Source organism: Hippopotamus amphibius, chromosome 15 (genome assembly GCF_030028045.1).
Source record: "Hippopotamus amphibius kiboko isolate mHipAmp2 chromosome 15, mHipAmp2.hap2, whole genome shotgun sequence".
Classification (NCBI taxonomy): domain Eukaryota; kingdom Metazoa; phylum Chordata; class Mammalia; order Artiodactyla; family Hippopotamidae; genus Hippopotamus; species Hippopotamus amphibius.
In genome coordinates, this window is record NC_080200.1 from 61,974,349 (window position 1) to 61,989,898 (window position 15,550).

The 15,550-nt window shown below is 40.8% G+C and overlaps 1 protein-coding gene across 9 annotated transcripts in view; it reads left to right on the forward strand.

Annotated features, from left to right (window-relative positions):
* ATPSCKMT (ATP synthase c subunit lysine N-methyltransferase) overlaps positions 1-15,550 on the forward strand; it is a 253,072-nt gene that overhangs the window by 39,725 nt on the left and 197,797 nt on the right. For 2 of the 9 annotated variants that reach the window (XM_057710181.1, XM_057710174.1), the window contains exon 5: positions 3,122-3,171. The exons of 3 other annotated variants lie outside the window; for them this stretch is intronic. In XM_057710181.1, the coding sequence (XP_057566164.1) occupies positions 3,122-3,171 (50 nt within the window). Of the gene's footprint in view, positions 1-3,121; positions 3,195-7,544; positions 7,645-9,030; positions 9,199-15,550 lie in introns of those variants that run through there. 4 more of the 9 variants (XM_057710173.1, XR_009049273.1, XM_057710180.1 and 1 more) reach the window with 4 other exon arrangements.

A 15,550-nucleotide genomic window follows, 5' to 3' on the forward strand; every position in this document is an offset into this window, starting at 1 on the left:
TGGGATGGCATTCCATTTCTTTAGATCGTTAATTTCTTTCAACAGTGTTTTATAGTTTTCCATGTTGAAGTCTTGCATTTCTTTTGTTAAGAGTATTCCTAAGGATTTTATTCTTTTGTATACTATTGTAAATGGAATTGTTTTCTTAATTTCCTTTTCAGATTGTTCATTGTTAGTGTATAGAAATGCAATTGATCTTGTACTTTGCAACCTTTCTGAACTTTTCTATTAGCTCTAATAGTGTATTTATGAATATCTTAGTATTTTCTGTGTACAAGATTGTATCATCTAATGTGGATATTTTTATTTCTTTTTCTTGTCTAATTGCCCTGGTTAGAACATCCGGTACAATGTTGAACAGAATTGGTGAGAGTAGGCATCCTCATCTTGTTCCTGGACTTAGGGGGAAAGCTTTCAGTCTTTCAGCATTAAGTATAATATTATCTGTGGGCTTTTTTGGCTAGATACTGTTTGTCAGAATGAAAAACTTTCCTTCTCTTTCTAGTTTATTGAGTGTTATGATGAAAGGTATCAGGCTTTGTCAAATGCTTTTTCTTTATCTAGTGAGATGATCATGTGGTCTTTGTTTTTAGTTCCTGGATTCATTTTGCTACTATTTTGTTGAGGAGTTTTGTGCCTATAGTCATAAGGAATAATTTGTGGTTTTCTTTTCTTGTGAATCTTCATCTGGTTTTGGTATCAGGGTAATATGGAACTCACAGAATGGGTTTGGAAAATCTTCCCTTCCCTTCTATTATTTTGTAGAATTTGTGAAGGATTGATGTTAATTCTTCTTTAAATGTTTGATGGAATTCACCAGTGAAGCCATATGGTTACCTGATGCTTTTGAAGAAAATAAAACCTGTGTTTATTTCTACATACTTACTATATTTAGTTTTGTATATATCAAGGACCAACATAGTAAGAGTTTGTGTCATAGTTTGGTTATCACCTTAATAGTTTGCTTACTTAAATATCTTTAGATGTAACTCATCTCCTCAAATATTATAAATTGTTAAAAAAAATCAGATCCATCAGCAATTGATTAGTTGCAAATTTTACATCTTAGTCAGACCAGAGAGTTAGGTTGGATGGGCTTAGTTAGTTCTCTTTTAACTGATTAAAACCATTAATTGAACAAACCCATTCATTCAGTATACATTTATTGCACACCTATTATGTGTTAGATTTAGAAGTGAGATTTAGACATGAGGATAATGTTTTAATTTGCTGCTGCTGGAGAGACTTTAGTTGTAATGTATGTAGTCAGTTGTACACTGCTAAAAGTGGAAGTTTCTGATCACCCCAAGTAATTGTTCATTTGATAATGATTTTTTAAAATAAATTTATGTATGTATGTATGTATTTATTTATTTATTTCATTGGCTATGTTGGGTCTTCGTTGCTGCACATGGGCTTTCTCTAGTTGCAGCGAGCGGGAGCTAATATTTGTTGTGGTGCATGGGTTCCTCATTGTGGTGGCCTTTCTTGTGGAGCATGAGCTGTAGGTGCATGGGCTTCAGTAGTTGCGGCACATGGGCTCAATAGTTGTGGCTCACAGACTCTAGAGCTCTGGCTCAATAGTTGTGGTGCACAGGCTTAGTTGTGGTGCTCTGCGGCATGTGGTTTCTTCCTGGGGCAGGGGTCGAACCTGTGTCCCCTGCATTGGCAGGCGGATTCTTAACCACTTCACCACCTAGGAAGTCCCGATAATGATTTTTTAAACTATGATTTTGATTTGCTCAACTCTTAGTCTCATTATTAGACATTTAATTATTTATTTCGTTTTGAAAACCAGGTCACTGATTTCCACTTGATAGCTTCATTGTTTGCCAAGATCTCAGATAAAACAATTTAAAATTTCTGTTCTTTCTGAGCCTGTTATATCTGACATTTTGTTCTCTAAGTAATTAATTATGATTTAACAATGGTGATTTGACCTCAGGACTTTAACTAACACGCATTTGTTTTTAAGAGATTTGTTACCACCATGAGTCAAGGAAGATGCACATGAAAATAAGATCCTACGAAAACTTGCTAATTGCTAATTTGATAATTTCTTGTAGTCACCTTATCGTTGTCTCTCCTTTAAACAAAACCAGCTGCAAAGAAAATATTCTCACGTGAATAAAAACATGTCCTTTCCTATACTTAAAAAAATCAACTGATATCTAAAAAGTTTAACTTTAGTTACCCCCAGTTCAGAGAATTCTAAAGCATTCCTCCATCTGAAGGATATTCTTAGAGGTGGAAAAAAAGGAAATTGTGCTACAGCAAAGCAAATGAAAGACTCAAAGTGAAAAATCTGTAGTGAGATGAATCGTCAATCACTCTTCAAGGTCTGATTCCTCCTATTGAATTTTCTTATTTTGGCCCAGTGACACATTCAGTGAAGGATCATGATTTTATACAATTAATTCTATGACTATAAGTACTGAAAAAAGAGAGGTTATTAAAACTTGGGAGACTTCTGAGTTCTAGTAAAACCATTAAGAAGGAACTAATGTGATAATAAAATGAAAAGCAATTCAAAACTTATCAGCCTAATGAAGAATATTACCAAATATCTTACTGTAATAAAAATCTTTGAAAATGAAACAAAGCGAAAAAAGCCCCACCAGCTCAGATTAACAATCTGTTATGATGGATTTGGCCCTCATTAAATCAGCCATGATATCGTGAAGAGGATATTTAATTACCAAGTGATTTGTAACCAGATTCACTGGAGAGTTATAGGGGAATTGTAAGCATCTTGACATCAACACCACACACACTAAGTCTACCCACAAACATGGTCTGTCTTTCGGTATTCACCTGCCTCTTCTGTAATCCAGATAGGAGCAATTCTTTTCTTTGCAAGGCAGTGAGTTATGTGTACGATGCATTGAAATAACAGCATTCTGCCAGGAAAGACAAAGTATTTCATCTCTAGGAAGGGAGTTATGCCAAGAAATGCTTTGTGGCAGATGGCAATATGTACAGGTCTCCCATCCTCCATTTTTACAGTGGTGATGGAAAGAGAGGATTAAGTGTCCAACCTTGGACTCTAATTTCTTACTGCAGAAGAAAGGCTGGCTTTCCCCAAGGGGACTTATGCCTATTCCTTCTTGTTTCCACACAGGATTACAGATCACACAACGATTACATTTCACAGCCACCAGAAGGTCTGAGGTGAGCCACCGCACAATATTCAGGTAGCCAGGATCACAGAGATGCCAGGTGCTCTCTCCTGCTCCGAGTGCCTGCTCCCACCTGAATATCATTACGGATTTCTCTGCAGCACCTTCCGTTCCTGTTTTGCTTCCTTCTCCCTCATCTGCTTTCTTCAAGGCCCTCCTCCTCCCAGTACTCTTAAATTACTTCTGGATGCTGTCAGCTGAAGAAAAACACACAGCCTGAAAGTTGCCAGTTAGGCTTTATTTGGGGAACTTACTGAGGGCTATAGCCTGGGAGGCAGCCTCTTAGATAGCTCTGAGGGACTGCTGTGCCAGAATACAAAGGAGTTTTTGCTGGGGAAAAAAAATGTGTAGTAAAACATCAAAAGATTACTGCTAATCACAAAAAACAGACATGTCAACGATTTTAGTGCTTTTCTATGTATGGGAAGATGCAAAAAATTGAAATTATTGAAAATTATTGAAATCAGCTCATTGAAATTGTTCCTTTGGTATGCACCTTACCTATCTATGGCCAGTATCCTGTCTTTCTCATCCTGAATCCCCTTGGGGCGCTTCAGACTAGCCTCTTGCATTCGCTTCCAGACACCTTCATTATCTTCTGGTAGGGGTACATTAGTGGGGAAGTTTAAGAAGCATTGGCTTGATGACTTATTTCCGAGGGCGTATTAATACCAGAGGGGTGGGGGTGGGGGTTCCAGAGACGGATGCCTTCATCTAAAGAGATGGAGATGGCAGTTTGGTTAGAAGGATCACTTTTAGCAGCTCCCCACAAATTCTACCTATGAGCAAATCGGATTGTATCGTCAGAGATGAAAAGTGTGTGACTTTAAATGGCATTGTTCAAGTAATGATCAGAAAATAGCAATGGATTGGTATCAGAAGCACGTTTTCCTGAACTCTATAAACTTCTAATAGAAAGTTTCAGCTCGAGCTGAGTGGGCCACCCCATATGGCCGGGTAGTCCATGCGTGCATCAGAGCTTTAACCAGCCCTTGGAGATGGGGTAAGTCTCAATTTCTGATTGTAGCCAGAGCTGAACTAGCAGCTGTCGTTTGTGCTGTTCACTGATCAGCAAAGCTTCTGTTGCACGTTGGAACACCCCCGCATGTGCTTGGCAGGCGGATGGCGTCTTGTTTGCAACTCCCAGAGAGGACGTAACCACGGAGCACCATCCTTCTTGAGCAGGCGTCCAATGTTCTTCTTGAAGTAAATAAGGCAGGAGAACAGCAAGAGAGCAAGCTCATTCTTGAGAGTGTATCAAACATTCAGTTGTTCATAATGCAGTTTAGTATCAGGAGATAAATCAGCCATGCATTTCTAAAGTTGTAAACACAATGGTAACAATAGAAACAGGTACACAGCCTCCTTGTACTACAAATAGAAAACCAGGGCAGAACTCGAGGTTTGGGAGGGGGCGGGGGGTGAAGGGGAAGCTGAGACGAAGCGAGAGAGTAGCACAGACATATATATACTACCAACTGTAAAACAGATAGTCAGTGGAAAGTTGTTGCATAACAAAGGGAGTCCAACTCGAGGATGGAAAATGCCTTAGAGGACTGGGGAGGGGAGGGTGGGGGGGACTCGGGGGGGGGGGGAGTCAAGGAAGGGAGGGAATATGAGGATATGTGTATAAAAACAGATGATTGAACTTGGTGTACCCCCCAAAAAATAATAAATAAATAAATAAAATTAAAAAAAAAAAAAAGGAAAGAAAACCAGGGCATGGAAATTACACTATGGTCAAAAGCAAAGAAATGTCTAGTTGGGTAGGATGTGTGGAACAGATTGGAATCAGTGAAGCTGCACAAGTGAGTTTGGGTCAGGCCTATGGAATGTCGGGGTCTGAGCGTGGGTTGGAAAAGAATTTCCAGACACAAGGCAGAAGGTAAGGAAGATGGAGTTTATTAGAGAGAAGGGACACTGTAGAGATAGCAGGCTGACTTCCTGCTAGCCAGGGAGAGGCGACCCTCTCATGGGCTCGCAGCCAGCTTCTATAACCCCAAGACAAAGAAAATTGCTGCTAAGAGGATAGCATTAATCGATTGGTCAGAGGGCCATAAGGTGAAAGGGGTCTTTAGGTGATAGGCTAGGGTCCTATAGGGTAAATATCTTCTGAGTATCTTCTCTAATATGGGGTCGGGTTATCAGCTAGCCCAAGTCATGAATCAAAGCTTGCTATGGGGATTGAGTTAACTCTGGAATTTTGTCTTGTGACTTTGGTATAGGGCTCCACATGGAGCTTATGGAATCTAGGTGCAGTTTCTTCTGTTAAGTGAGTAAAATTGCATGAATATGAATGATAAAATAATCTTAATGGGAAGGGAACTCCTAAAAAAGGGCAACTTGAGAAGAGAAGAGGACCCACTCCATTCCTTTGCCTGATTAATGGTGAGAAGTAGCAAGCAGGGAGAATCTATGATAGGAGAAGTATCTATTCGAAAACACCTTCCCATACTAGCTCGCAGAAGCTTCCTGAAATCATGGAAACACAGAATATGAAACTCTGGCGTGCTGGAGCTGGTTCTGTAACACAGAGATACCCTTTTTCTTTTCCTTCCTTCCTTCCTTCCTTCCTTCCTTCCTTCCTTCCTTCCTTCCTTCCTTCCTTTCTTGGCTGCATTGGGCTTCATTGCTGCACTTGGGCTTTCTCTAGTTGTGGCAAGCGGTGGCTACTCTCTGTTGCGGTGCGTGGGCTTCTCATTGCAGTGGCTTCTCTTGTTGTGGAGCACCGGCTCTAGGCATGTGGGCCTCAGTAGTTGGGGCACATGGTCTCAGTAGTTGTGGCTTGCTGGCTCTAGAGCTCAGGCTCAGTAGTTGTGTCTCTCAGGCTTACTTGCTCTGTGGCATGTGGGATCTTCCCGGACCAGGGATCAAACCCATGTCCCCTGCCTTGGCAGGTGGATTCTTAAACACTGCACCACCAGGGAAGCCCAAGATACCCTTTTTTAGTTACAGGTAATTTTTTGGATTCCATGGCTTATATCCTTGAAGATAACCAAGCCTAGAATTAATTCACCTGAGAAACAAAACTTAAACACAATGCAGATAATTCACTTACTGAATTATATTCTTAGAAATGAAAGCTATTTTCTCCCCAAATGTGTTTCAAGTTCCCCTCATTCCATGAGATGCTCCTGAGAAATTCTGCAGCAAAGAAACCCATTTAACTTCATATGCATTTTTTCAACTTTATTGGAACACACAATTCTTTTTTCATGAAGTATCTCTTAAAATCCAATGGAACCTACATTTTAAAAAAAAATTTCAACATGGACTTTAACTTTTTTCTGCTCTCCTTGATTTTGTGGTTTATATTTTTAGAGACTTTTTTCATATTCTTTTCCATTATGGTTTATTACAAGATATTGAATGCAGTTCCCTGTGCTATACAGTAGGACCTTGTTGTTTATCTATTCTATATATAATAGTTTGCATCTTCTAATTCCAAACTCCCAGTCCTTCCTCCCCTACCCTCTCCCCCTTGGCAACCACAAGTCTGTTCTCTATGTTTGTGAATGTTTCTGTTTCGTAGATGTGTTAATTTATGTCATATTTTAGATTCCACATATACGTGATATCTCTGAGTCCATCCATGTTGCTGCAAATGGCATTATTTCATTCTTTTTTTATGGCTGAATAGTATTCCATTTTATATATATATATATATATATATTATATATATGAATGGACAGATGAATGGACAAAGAAGATGTTAGATTATCTATCTATCTATCTATCTATCTATCTATCTATCTATCTATCTATCTATCTATCTTCTTTGTCCATTCATCTGTCAATAGACATGTAGGTTGTTTCCACGTCTTGGCTATTGTGAATAGTGCTGCTATGAACATAGACGTGCATGTATCTTTCCAAATTAGAGTTTCGTCTGTATACATGCCCACGAGTGGGATTGCTGGATCACATGGCAACTCTATTTTTCGTTTTTTGAGGAAGCTCCATGCTGTTTTCCATAGTGGCTGTAACAACTGACATTCCCACCCACACTGTAGGAGTCAGTGGAACCTGGCATTTTAAAGATCTGTCTGGGAGATGGCCTAAAGTATTCTCCTGCATATAGAAATGCAGATGAAGATTGGTGTCTTCTTTTTATGTGCAGTCTTTTGGAAAGTTTATTGGAGCTTATTCTTAGGTATCTTGATCTAAACAAGTGAATGTGACCATCATAAGGACTGTTGGCTGTTATTTTGGTACTCTGCTTTCCATGCACATGGTAGGATTAGAATTCTCCAGCTCCTTGAAATTAGGTGAGGCCGTGCGACTTAGTGTGGTCAATAAGATGTGGACAGAGTTTTCATGATATAGTGCATCAACTACTGCACTCATTTCTTCCTGCCATAACAGTTCCAGGTGGTGGAGTCGTTGTCAGACTCTGTCCCTTAGTGAAGGTGACATGAAGCAGAGCCCACTCCGTGCTCCCTACCAGCTGATGCATAAGGAACAGGTAATGTGAGAAATAATTATTTATTTTTTCTAGCTATGAAAATTGTGGGGCTGTTACTTACTGCAGCATAGTTTAGCTTATTCTGACTGATACAGAAATTGCCACCAGGAGTCAGGTGCTAACATAGCAAGAAAATTACAGTTTGTCATTGGCTCGAAGGGCAAGGCTTAGGCAGTGAAGAAACTGTGATAAAGCCCTGAAAGATGACAATCCTTGTTATGCAGGTGCAAAAATTTTGCTGAAACTGTTGCCCACAGCTCTTTGGAAGGCAGATTATATGCCTAATGAATTTGCAGTTCTACAAAAAGAGGCAGGAAAGCAATAGAGTTGGCTTTTGAACAACCATGGGTCAGGTAGTAACATAGTATTTACTATTGAAAAAATCTGAGTATAAGTGGACCTGCGCAGTTCAGACTTGTGTTGTTCAAGGGTCAACTGTATTAGTAACATGTTGGTTTCCGTTGGCTGCACTTGACAAAGTATTATAAGAGACAAGGTCAGAAAAGAATTAGCTGGATTCCAGGCAGGAGTTCGTGGAAGATTTGAGGCTTTGCAATATTGGAAAGGCTGACTGATTTTAGATTCCAAACAGCAGAAGATAAAATTGAAAGAACCGTTTAGTAATAAAAAAGATATTAAATCTGAGTCTTGCAGCACAGGGCATGACCTCTGTGCCTACTGTTAAAAACTATTCAACTGATTATATTTCCTTGGCTATCACACCATTATTAAAACCTCTGCAAGGACGAAGATGTACCAGAGTAGAAATCCAAATAAGACATATCTTATATGGTTGTGACTGTTGGCAAGTGGAGTTTTCTGGATCAAATAGATAAAAGACTGATTACCTTGTTGCAAGAGGTATACTTCCAAAAGAATCATGCCGGACTAAAATTATTAAACTATAAAACTATTAAGCTATTAAAGACCTAAAACGACCCTTGGGGCCCAAACATTTAGGTCAGGAAGTGGGCTGAGCAAGCCGTGCCACACCCAAGCAGAGCATCTTCCCTGATGCCCACTTCGGATGTGTCAAGGAGCATCATGTAAAAGGAAGCCAGGCCTGTGGAGGATGACGGATAATGAGGTTTCTTGCAGGGAGCATGTTCAGGGACTAACATCCCCCACCCCCAGGGTAGACCTCATAGTATTGGGTTCGCCAAAAAGTTCGTTTGGGTATTTCTGTAAGATTTTATAGAAAAACTCAAACGAACCTTTCGGCCAACCCACCATTTGTCTAGGGGATTTCAGAATTTCTGAAGACCACTGTCTGTTGTGCATCTCCTATTTTCCCTCTTTCCAAACAGAAATGTTTGTTGGAATTGTCTGTTCCCTGTTTCATCTTTATAAATTGGGTGTCTATGTCTTTTTATTTTATGTCTCCAGAGTGAGAATAGCCACATCCAGGACCAGTTTAGTCACTGTGTATCACCTGCTGTCATGGACTGAATTGTGTCCCCCCAAATCAAAGGGGAAGCCTTAACCTCTAAGGAGACTGCACTTGGAGACAGGAACTTTAAAGAGGAAATTAAAGTTAAGTGAGGTCATAAGGTGAGGTCCCAAGCCAATAAGATAGGTCTCAGGGGAAACCAACCCTGCTGACACCTTGATCTTGGACTTCTAGCCTCCAGAACTGTGTGAAATAAACTTCTGTTGTTTAAGTCTTGCAGTCTGTGGTATTGTGTTACACCAGCCCCAAGGGACTAACAAACCTCTGGATGAAAGGACAAACATACATTACCCAGAGGTGCCGGATCAATGCCTGAATGGGGTTTTTAAGTTGTCCTTCTTGGGGAGGGAATAAGTGAATTTTGTTTAAAGGAAGAAAACTGAGCTGACTGGCCACTAGAGAGGCAGATTGTGGTTATCATTAGGACTCTTCAGCTGTTAAGATTGTAACTTCCATGACCCCGCAAAGATCGACATGGTCACGTGGCTCCCTTGGCCAATGAGATGTGAGCAGAAGTGAAAGGTGTTTGTCTAAGCAGAATCCCTTAAGAACTAATGCACCATTTTCCATCTCACCTCCCCTCTGCCACAGCATCTATGATGTTCCAGATGGTAGAGTGTCTGTCAACCTATGTTCCTAGATGCAGATGACACGGAGCAGAGTCCCAGACAATCGGGACTTCCCTGGTGGTACAGTGGTTAAGAATCCACCTGCCAATGCAGGGGACACGGGTTTGATCCCTGCCCTAGGAAGATCCCACATGCCTGGGAGCAACTAAGCCCGTATGCCACAACTACTGAGCCTGTGCTCTAGAGCCTGCAAGTCACAGCTACTGAAGCCCACATGCCTAGATCCCATGCTCCACAACAAGAGAAGTCACTGCAGTGAGAGGCCCATGCACCACAACGAAGAGTAGCCCCCACTCGCCGCAACTAGAGAAAGCCCATGTGAAGCAACAAAGACCCAGTGCAGCCAAAAACAAACAAACAAACATATTTAAAAAATGCTTTAAAAAAAACCCAACAAGAACTGACTATATTAAAAAAAAAGAGTCCCAGCCAATCTACAATAGTCACAAACAGGGTGAGAAATAATGTTTACAGCCATTGAGATTTTTGGGAGTGTTTATTACTGTGGCATAACCTAGTCTATCTCGATGGATCTAATCAATAGTAAGGGTAGGGAAAATTTCCAAAATTCTCATAGAAAATCTGATTGTGCAATATGATTAATTGAATATATTGGAGCTTGTCCTTCGTTAGATAAAGAAGTAGAGCTGATATTGGAAGCTGCCATCAATCACTGCGCTGTCCTTTGTCTTCAAAGGTGATGCTATTGAATCACTGCTGGAAGAACATGTTTTAAGTTAATTTGTCGGTAGTGGTAATGGATTCTCTTAAAACCATTCACTCTTCTCCACTTGGCTGCCTCTAGGAAGCCAAGGGTTATATGTAATTGTGGATCAGAGCCACCCAGGGCTTCAAACCCACCATGGCAGTTCCATTCACTTTGTGCTGCAATAAATGGGCATGAACCGTTGACAGCAGCAGGGTGGAGTCACCAGGGAATCTTCAGGTCTTGTTTAGCTTAAACATGAACCACAAACCAGGAACAAGGAATGGCCACCCACAGATTGCAGGCATTTGTAAGAGCAAGGTACAGTGACCTGAGGAATACCTGTTTTATACTTTTGTGAATAAGGAGTTTGCAAGGAAGTTTCACCACGTGCAATGCCAATAACTCATCGATAAATCTCTAAGAATGTAGACTGGTACATCATTATAATAGTGAGTTAAAACTAGCTGAAAATATTCTGTGGAGTAGAATGCATGGTTGTCTGTTGTATGGTTGGATGTTTGTTCTCTAACAACTCTTAAGAAAGCAGAGAATTGCAAGGGGGTGTGTGTGTGTGATAAATTTAGGGACATCAGTCATATCGGATGAGGGCCACCCTAATGACCTCATCTTAACTTGATCACATCTGCCAAGACCCTGTTTCCAAATAGGGTCACATTTACAGGTGCAGGGATTAACACTTGAACACATCTTCTGTGGAGGACCTAATACAGCCCATAACACCTTGCATATATCTTTTCCTTTAAGCTTCCTGGAGGTGATCTCTGTCTTTTGCAGTTTCACTTGGATTTGTGGGGAGGGCACCTGAGGCAGAACTTGAGTGTGAGGGAAGGAGCATTGAAGTGAGTTATAGAAGGATTTCATTGGTGTCGGGAGGGGATATTTGATTAGGAGCCAGATTAATAGAATGACTCAGAGGAGAGGCGTGTGAGGCTGCATATCTCTTGGCTCCGCAGAGGAGGAGAGACAGAGTTAGAGCTGTTGGAACTCTTGCCTTTGTAAGAGAGAGAAACCCAGCTCAAAACTGCTTATGTAAAAAAAAGGGAGATGCAATTGTTGACACTTGTAACTGGGAAGACAGGAGATACTACATATAAAGCAGAAGAAAACATAACTGTTGCTGTTTTATGTGGAAATATCAAAAAGGGCCAGGAAATATCTTGTTACTATGACTAGAAATTAATGATAACAATAATAATATTTTAAAAATGAGCACCCAACTATATTTGAATACATTATTGAATGGCCGATTTTTAAACTAAATATGACACTACAATAATTACTTAAATTATACATAACATTACAGGGGTCTAAAGAAAGAAGAAAGCTTTTTGCTGAAATAGATAGAAAAGGTTTCATGGAGGAGTTAAAATACCAGCTATATTTGTCTGATGAATTACATTAGATTTTTAAAAATTTTTTATTTTATGTTGGAGCATAGTTGATTAACAACGTGATAGTTTCAGGTGTACAGTAAAGTGATTCGGTTATACATCTGCCTGCATCTATTCTTTTTCATACATTAGATATTTATCACAGGTCTGGGGTTGTGAATAGTGACTCGAAGCTGGAATTTTTAAGTCTCATGATTCGAACCTCAGTTTCAGTGGTGTAATTGGAATTCAAATAATCACCAGTGGAAGGAATCCATCTAGTCTTCCAATTTCGAGACAAAGATGAGAATGGTGACAAAACTTAAAGAATGTGGATTTTATTCCCAAGTAGTCAAGGTACCTCTTTTTTGTTTATTCTTTTATGATTAGAGGTAAAATATGAGAACAGTCAAGTCAATCTCTTGAATTTATCAACCAAAATAGCTGAAGTAGGCACTTCAGCTCAGTAGGAGAAAGAGCATGGATTTGGAATTTAAGTGCTAATCCTATATTAGAACGAGACAAGGGAGCATTTAGGTCTTAATGCAGTTTCTATCTCATCTTTGGGGTATAAAGAGAGAGCTCTAGACAGTGTGAATGGATGTAGAAAATTAATCTGCAAAAAGGCGAATGAACATTATTGTAAAATAACAAGGTCAAATTTCCTATCTCCAATTTGTTTTAAATTTTAGGAAAAATAAAAAACAAAATGAGAGGAAAAGGGAAGAAAGCATGTTGTCCTATTTGTTGATGCCTCACTGGCATATCATGATGATATGTCATCTGAATAATTGGTAGTTTTTTTGGAAATATGTGCACATGATAGAATATTCAAGAGTAAGAAGATCCTGGGGGTAATGTAGCTCTACATTCCACTCCTGATTCTTTAATTTTTTTTCTCAAATGTACCCTTGGTCACTGGTTTCTTTTTTTTATATGTATAAATTTATTTATTTTATTTTTTATTTATTGGCTTCACTGGGTCTTTGTTGATGCGTGCAGGCTTTCTGTAGTTGCGGAGAGTGGGGGCTACTCTTCATTGTGGTGCACAGGCTTCTCATTGCGGTGCACAGGCTTCTCATTGCAGTGGCTTTTCTTGCTGTGGAGCACGGGCTCTGGGTGTGCAGGCTTCGGTAATTGTGGTGCCATGGGCTCAGTAGTTGTGGCTTGTGGGCTCTAGAGCGCAGGCTCAGTAGTTGTGGCACATGGGCTTAGTTGCTCCGCAGCATGTGGGATCTTCCCGGACCAGGGATCGAACCCATGTCCCCTGCGTGGGCAGGCGGATTCCTGACCACTGCGCCACCAGGGAAGTCCCAATTCAGAGACTTTAGAAGGGATGGGTGATGATGAAGAGTTGGCGGCAGACAATCCAGTGCAAGCAGTGTATAGGGACGTGCTGGGTTGATGGGTATGTGAAGTTTAAATTTTAATTGCTTCTAATTGCTGCTCACAGAGGCTGTACCAATTTACATCTCCAGCCAAGAGTGTAAAAGAGTATTTGTAAGAATGCCTCTTTCCTTATACTGTTGCCAACACAATGGATTATAAAAAATTTTTAACTTTGCTAAACCGATAATGGAAAATAATATTCTATTATAGTTTCTAATTTGTATTTTTAAATGATGAGATTGAGTGTTTTTCATAGTTTTAGAAACCATTTCCCCCCCGGTAACTAGTCTGTTCATGTCCTTTGCCTGTTTTTATATTATGTTGCTGCACTTTTTCTTATTGATATATAGGAGCCTTTTGGCATAGTGCTACAAACATATACCAGTACTGGTCCTTTTTTTTTTTTTTTGCCATGCATAAAATTTTACTGTTTACTCAGATTTTAAAAATCTTCTATTTATAGCTTTTGAATTTTGTGTCATACATAAAAGTCCTTCCCTACTTTGAGAGCATAAGGGAATTTGCCCATAGTTTCTTCAACAATATTTATAGATTTTTAAAAATTTAAATGTTTGACCCATTTGTGATTTATTTTGGTATGACAAGTGTCATAGGGATCCAACTTAATATTCTCCACAAGAATTAAAGGAGAGCAGAGAGTTCTAGACTAAGCTGTATTCTTTCTAGAAGTTATAAATTGCAGACCTCCCACCTACAGGCTCGAGCAGCCCCAGGTCAGCTTGGGCAGGACTGGGAAAGACTTTTCGGGTTGGGGCAAAGCTGGAGGCAGAAATGAGCTTGGCACGTCCACAGCTGGGGGTGAGACTAGCCTAGGATGTGGCTGGTGATGTGAAGAGGAAGAGAGAAGGTGGGTCCACCTGGAGGTGCTATGGATGCTCCTCTGTATCAGGCCAAGGTGATAAGGCACAGGCTGTGAGCAGAGAGCTGCAGTCATTGTGTCTGGGGAAGTCTGGCCTGGTTGAGGATTGGAGGGGAGGGCGGATGACACAGTGGGGGAGCCCCAGGCTAGGCCAGCTCAGGACTCCTTCCTCAGAGCTGGGTGGGTGGCTGAGGCAGGGAGCTGCCTACAGACAAGTGGCACGTTTCAAACCAGGACCCTCAGGAGCATCCCCAGAGTCAGAGTGGAGCATCCCCAGGGGGCCTGGAGACCGGGGTTCTGCGTCTGCTCCTGACTCAGCCCCTGAGAACGTCACATCAGACCTCGCGTCCTTGTGGGCTCCATGGCTCATTGATGAGACTTAATAGATCTGGTGAGGAATTCATGCTGTGCCAGGGTGTAGGTGAGCTTTACACCTACCATCTCATTTAATCCTCACCTGCTACCATCCCCCTACTATAGACTGGGAAACTGAGGCTTAACTCACTGAAGGTATTGAAAATGGTGGCGCCGGTCTTGAGAAGAGTCTCTCTGACTCCAGAACTGAACTTTTTTTTTTTTTTTTTAATATTTATTTATTTATTTATTTATTTGGCTGTGCTGGGTCTTAGTTGCGGCACATGGGATCTTCATTCCCGCGTGCAGGATCTTGGTTGCAGCATGCGGACTCTTAGTTGTGGCATGCATATGAGATCTAGTTCCCTGACCAGGGATTGAACGCTGGCCCCCTGCATTGAGAGCGTGGAGTCTTAAGCAGTGGACCACCAGGAAAGTCCCCAGAACTGAGCTCTTAACTGCCCTGAAGTTACCTCCGTGACTCAGAGTCAGCAAAAGTTTTTCTCTGCTCTTGGTTATGAGCAAAGGGAAAAGATTCATGTACATACATAAACTGTTCTATTATAATTAAAAATGTACCTAAACCTTGGGATGTACAAGAAAGGAATTCTGAATTGTTGACATACATTCTAGTCTGAGCAGGTAAATGCCTACATAGATTTTAGGAACTTCTTTGGGGAAAACATCCCCTTCCTCCCAAACTGCCTGTCCCAGCTTCTCATAGATGTGAGGCTTCAGAGGGAGACAGGTGCTTTCATGAGAGATAAGGTTTAAACTAAAGGCTGGGCTGCTGTCTGTTCCTCTGTGCCCTTCACGTCCTCTACAGGGCACATGAAGCAGAGATTGGATTATTTTTTCTAGAATACAGGAGGAGAAAAGGTGGCTTTTAAAGTAATGTTTATCCTTCACATTCACTTGCTATTTTTGTGCAATTATTTGATAAGAAAACCAAAGTTATAGGATTGACTCTCCGTCTATGAAAGGGAGGAAACCAACAGTCTCTCAGCACTTTCTCAGCAGACTGTGGCTCTCCTTTTCACTAGCAGTGGGCTTCCTGTGGTCCGGAAATCAGGGCTGGCTACAGGGGCACCACCACCCAGGCCC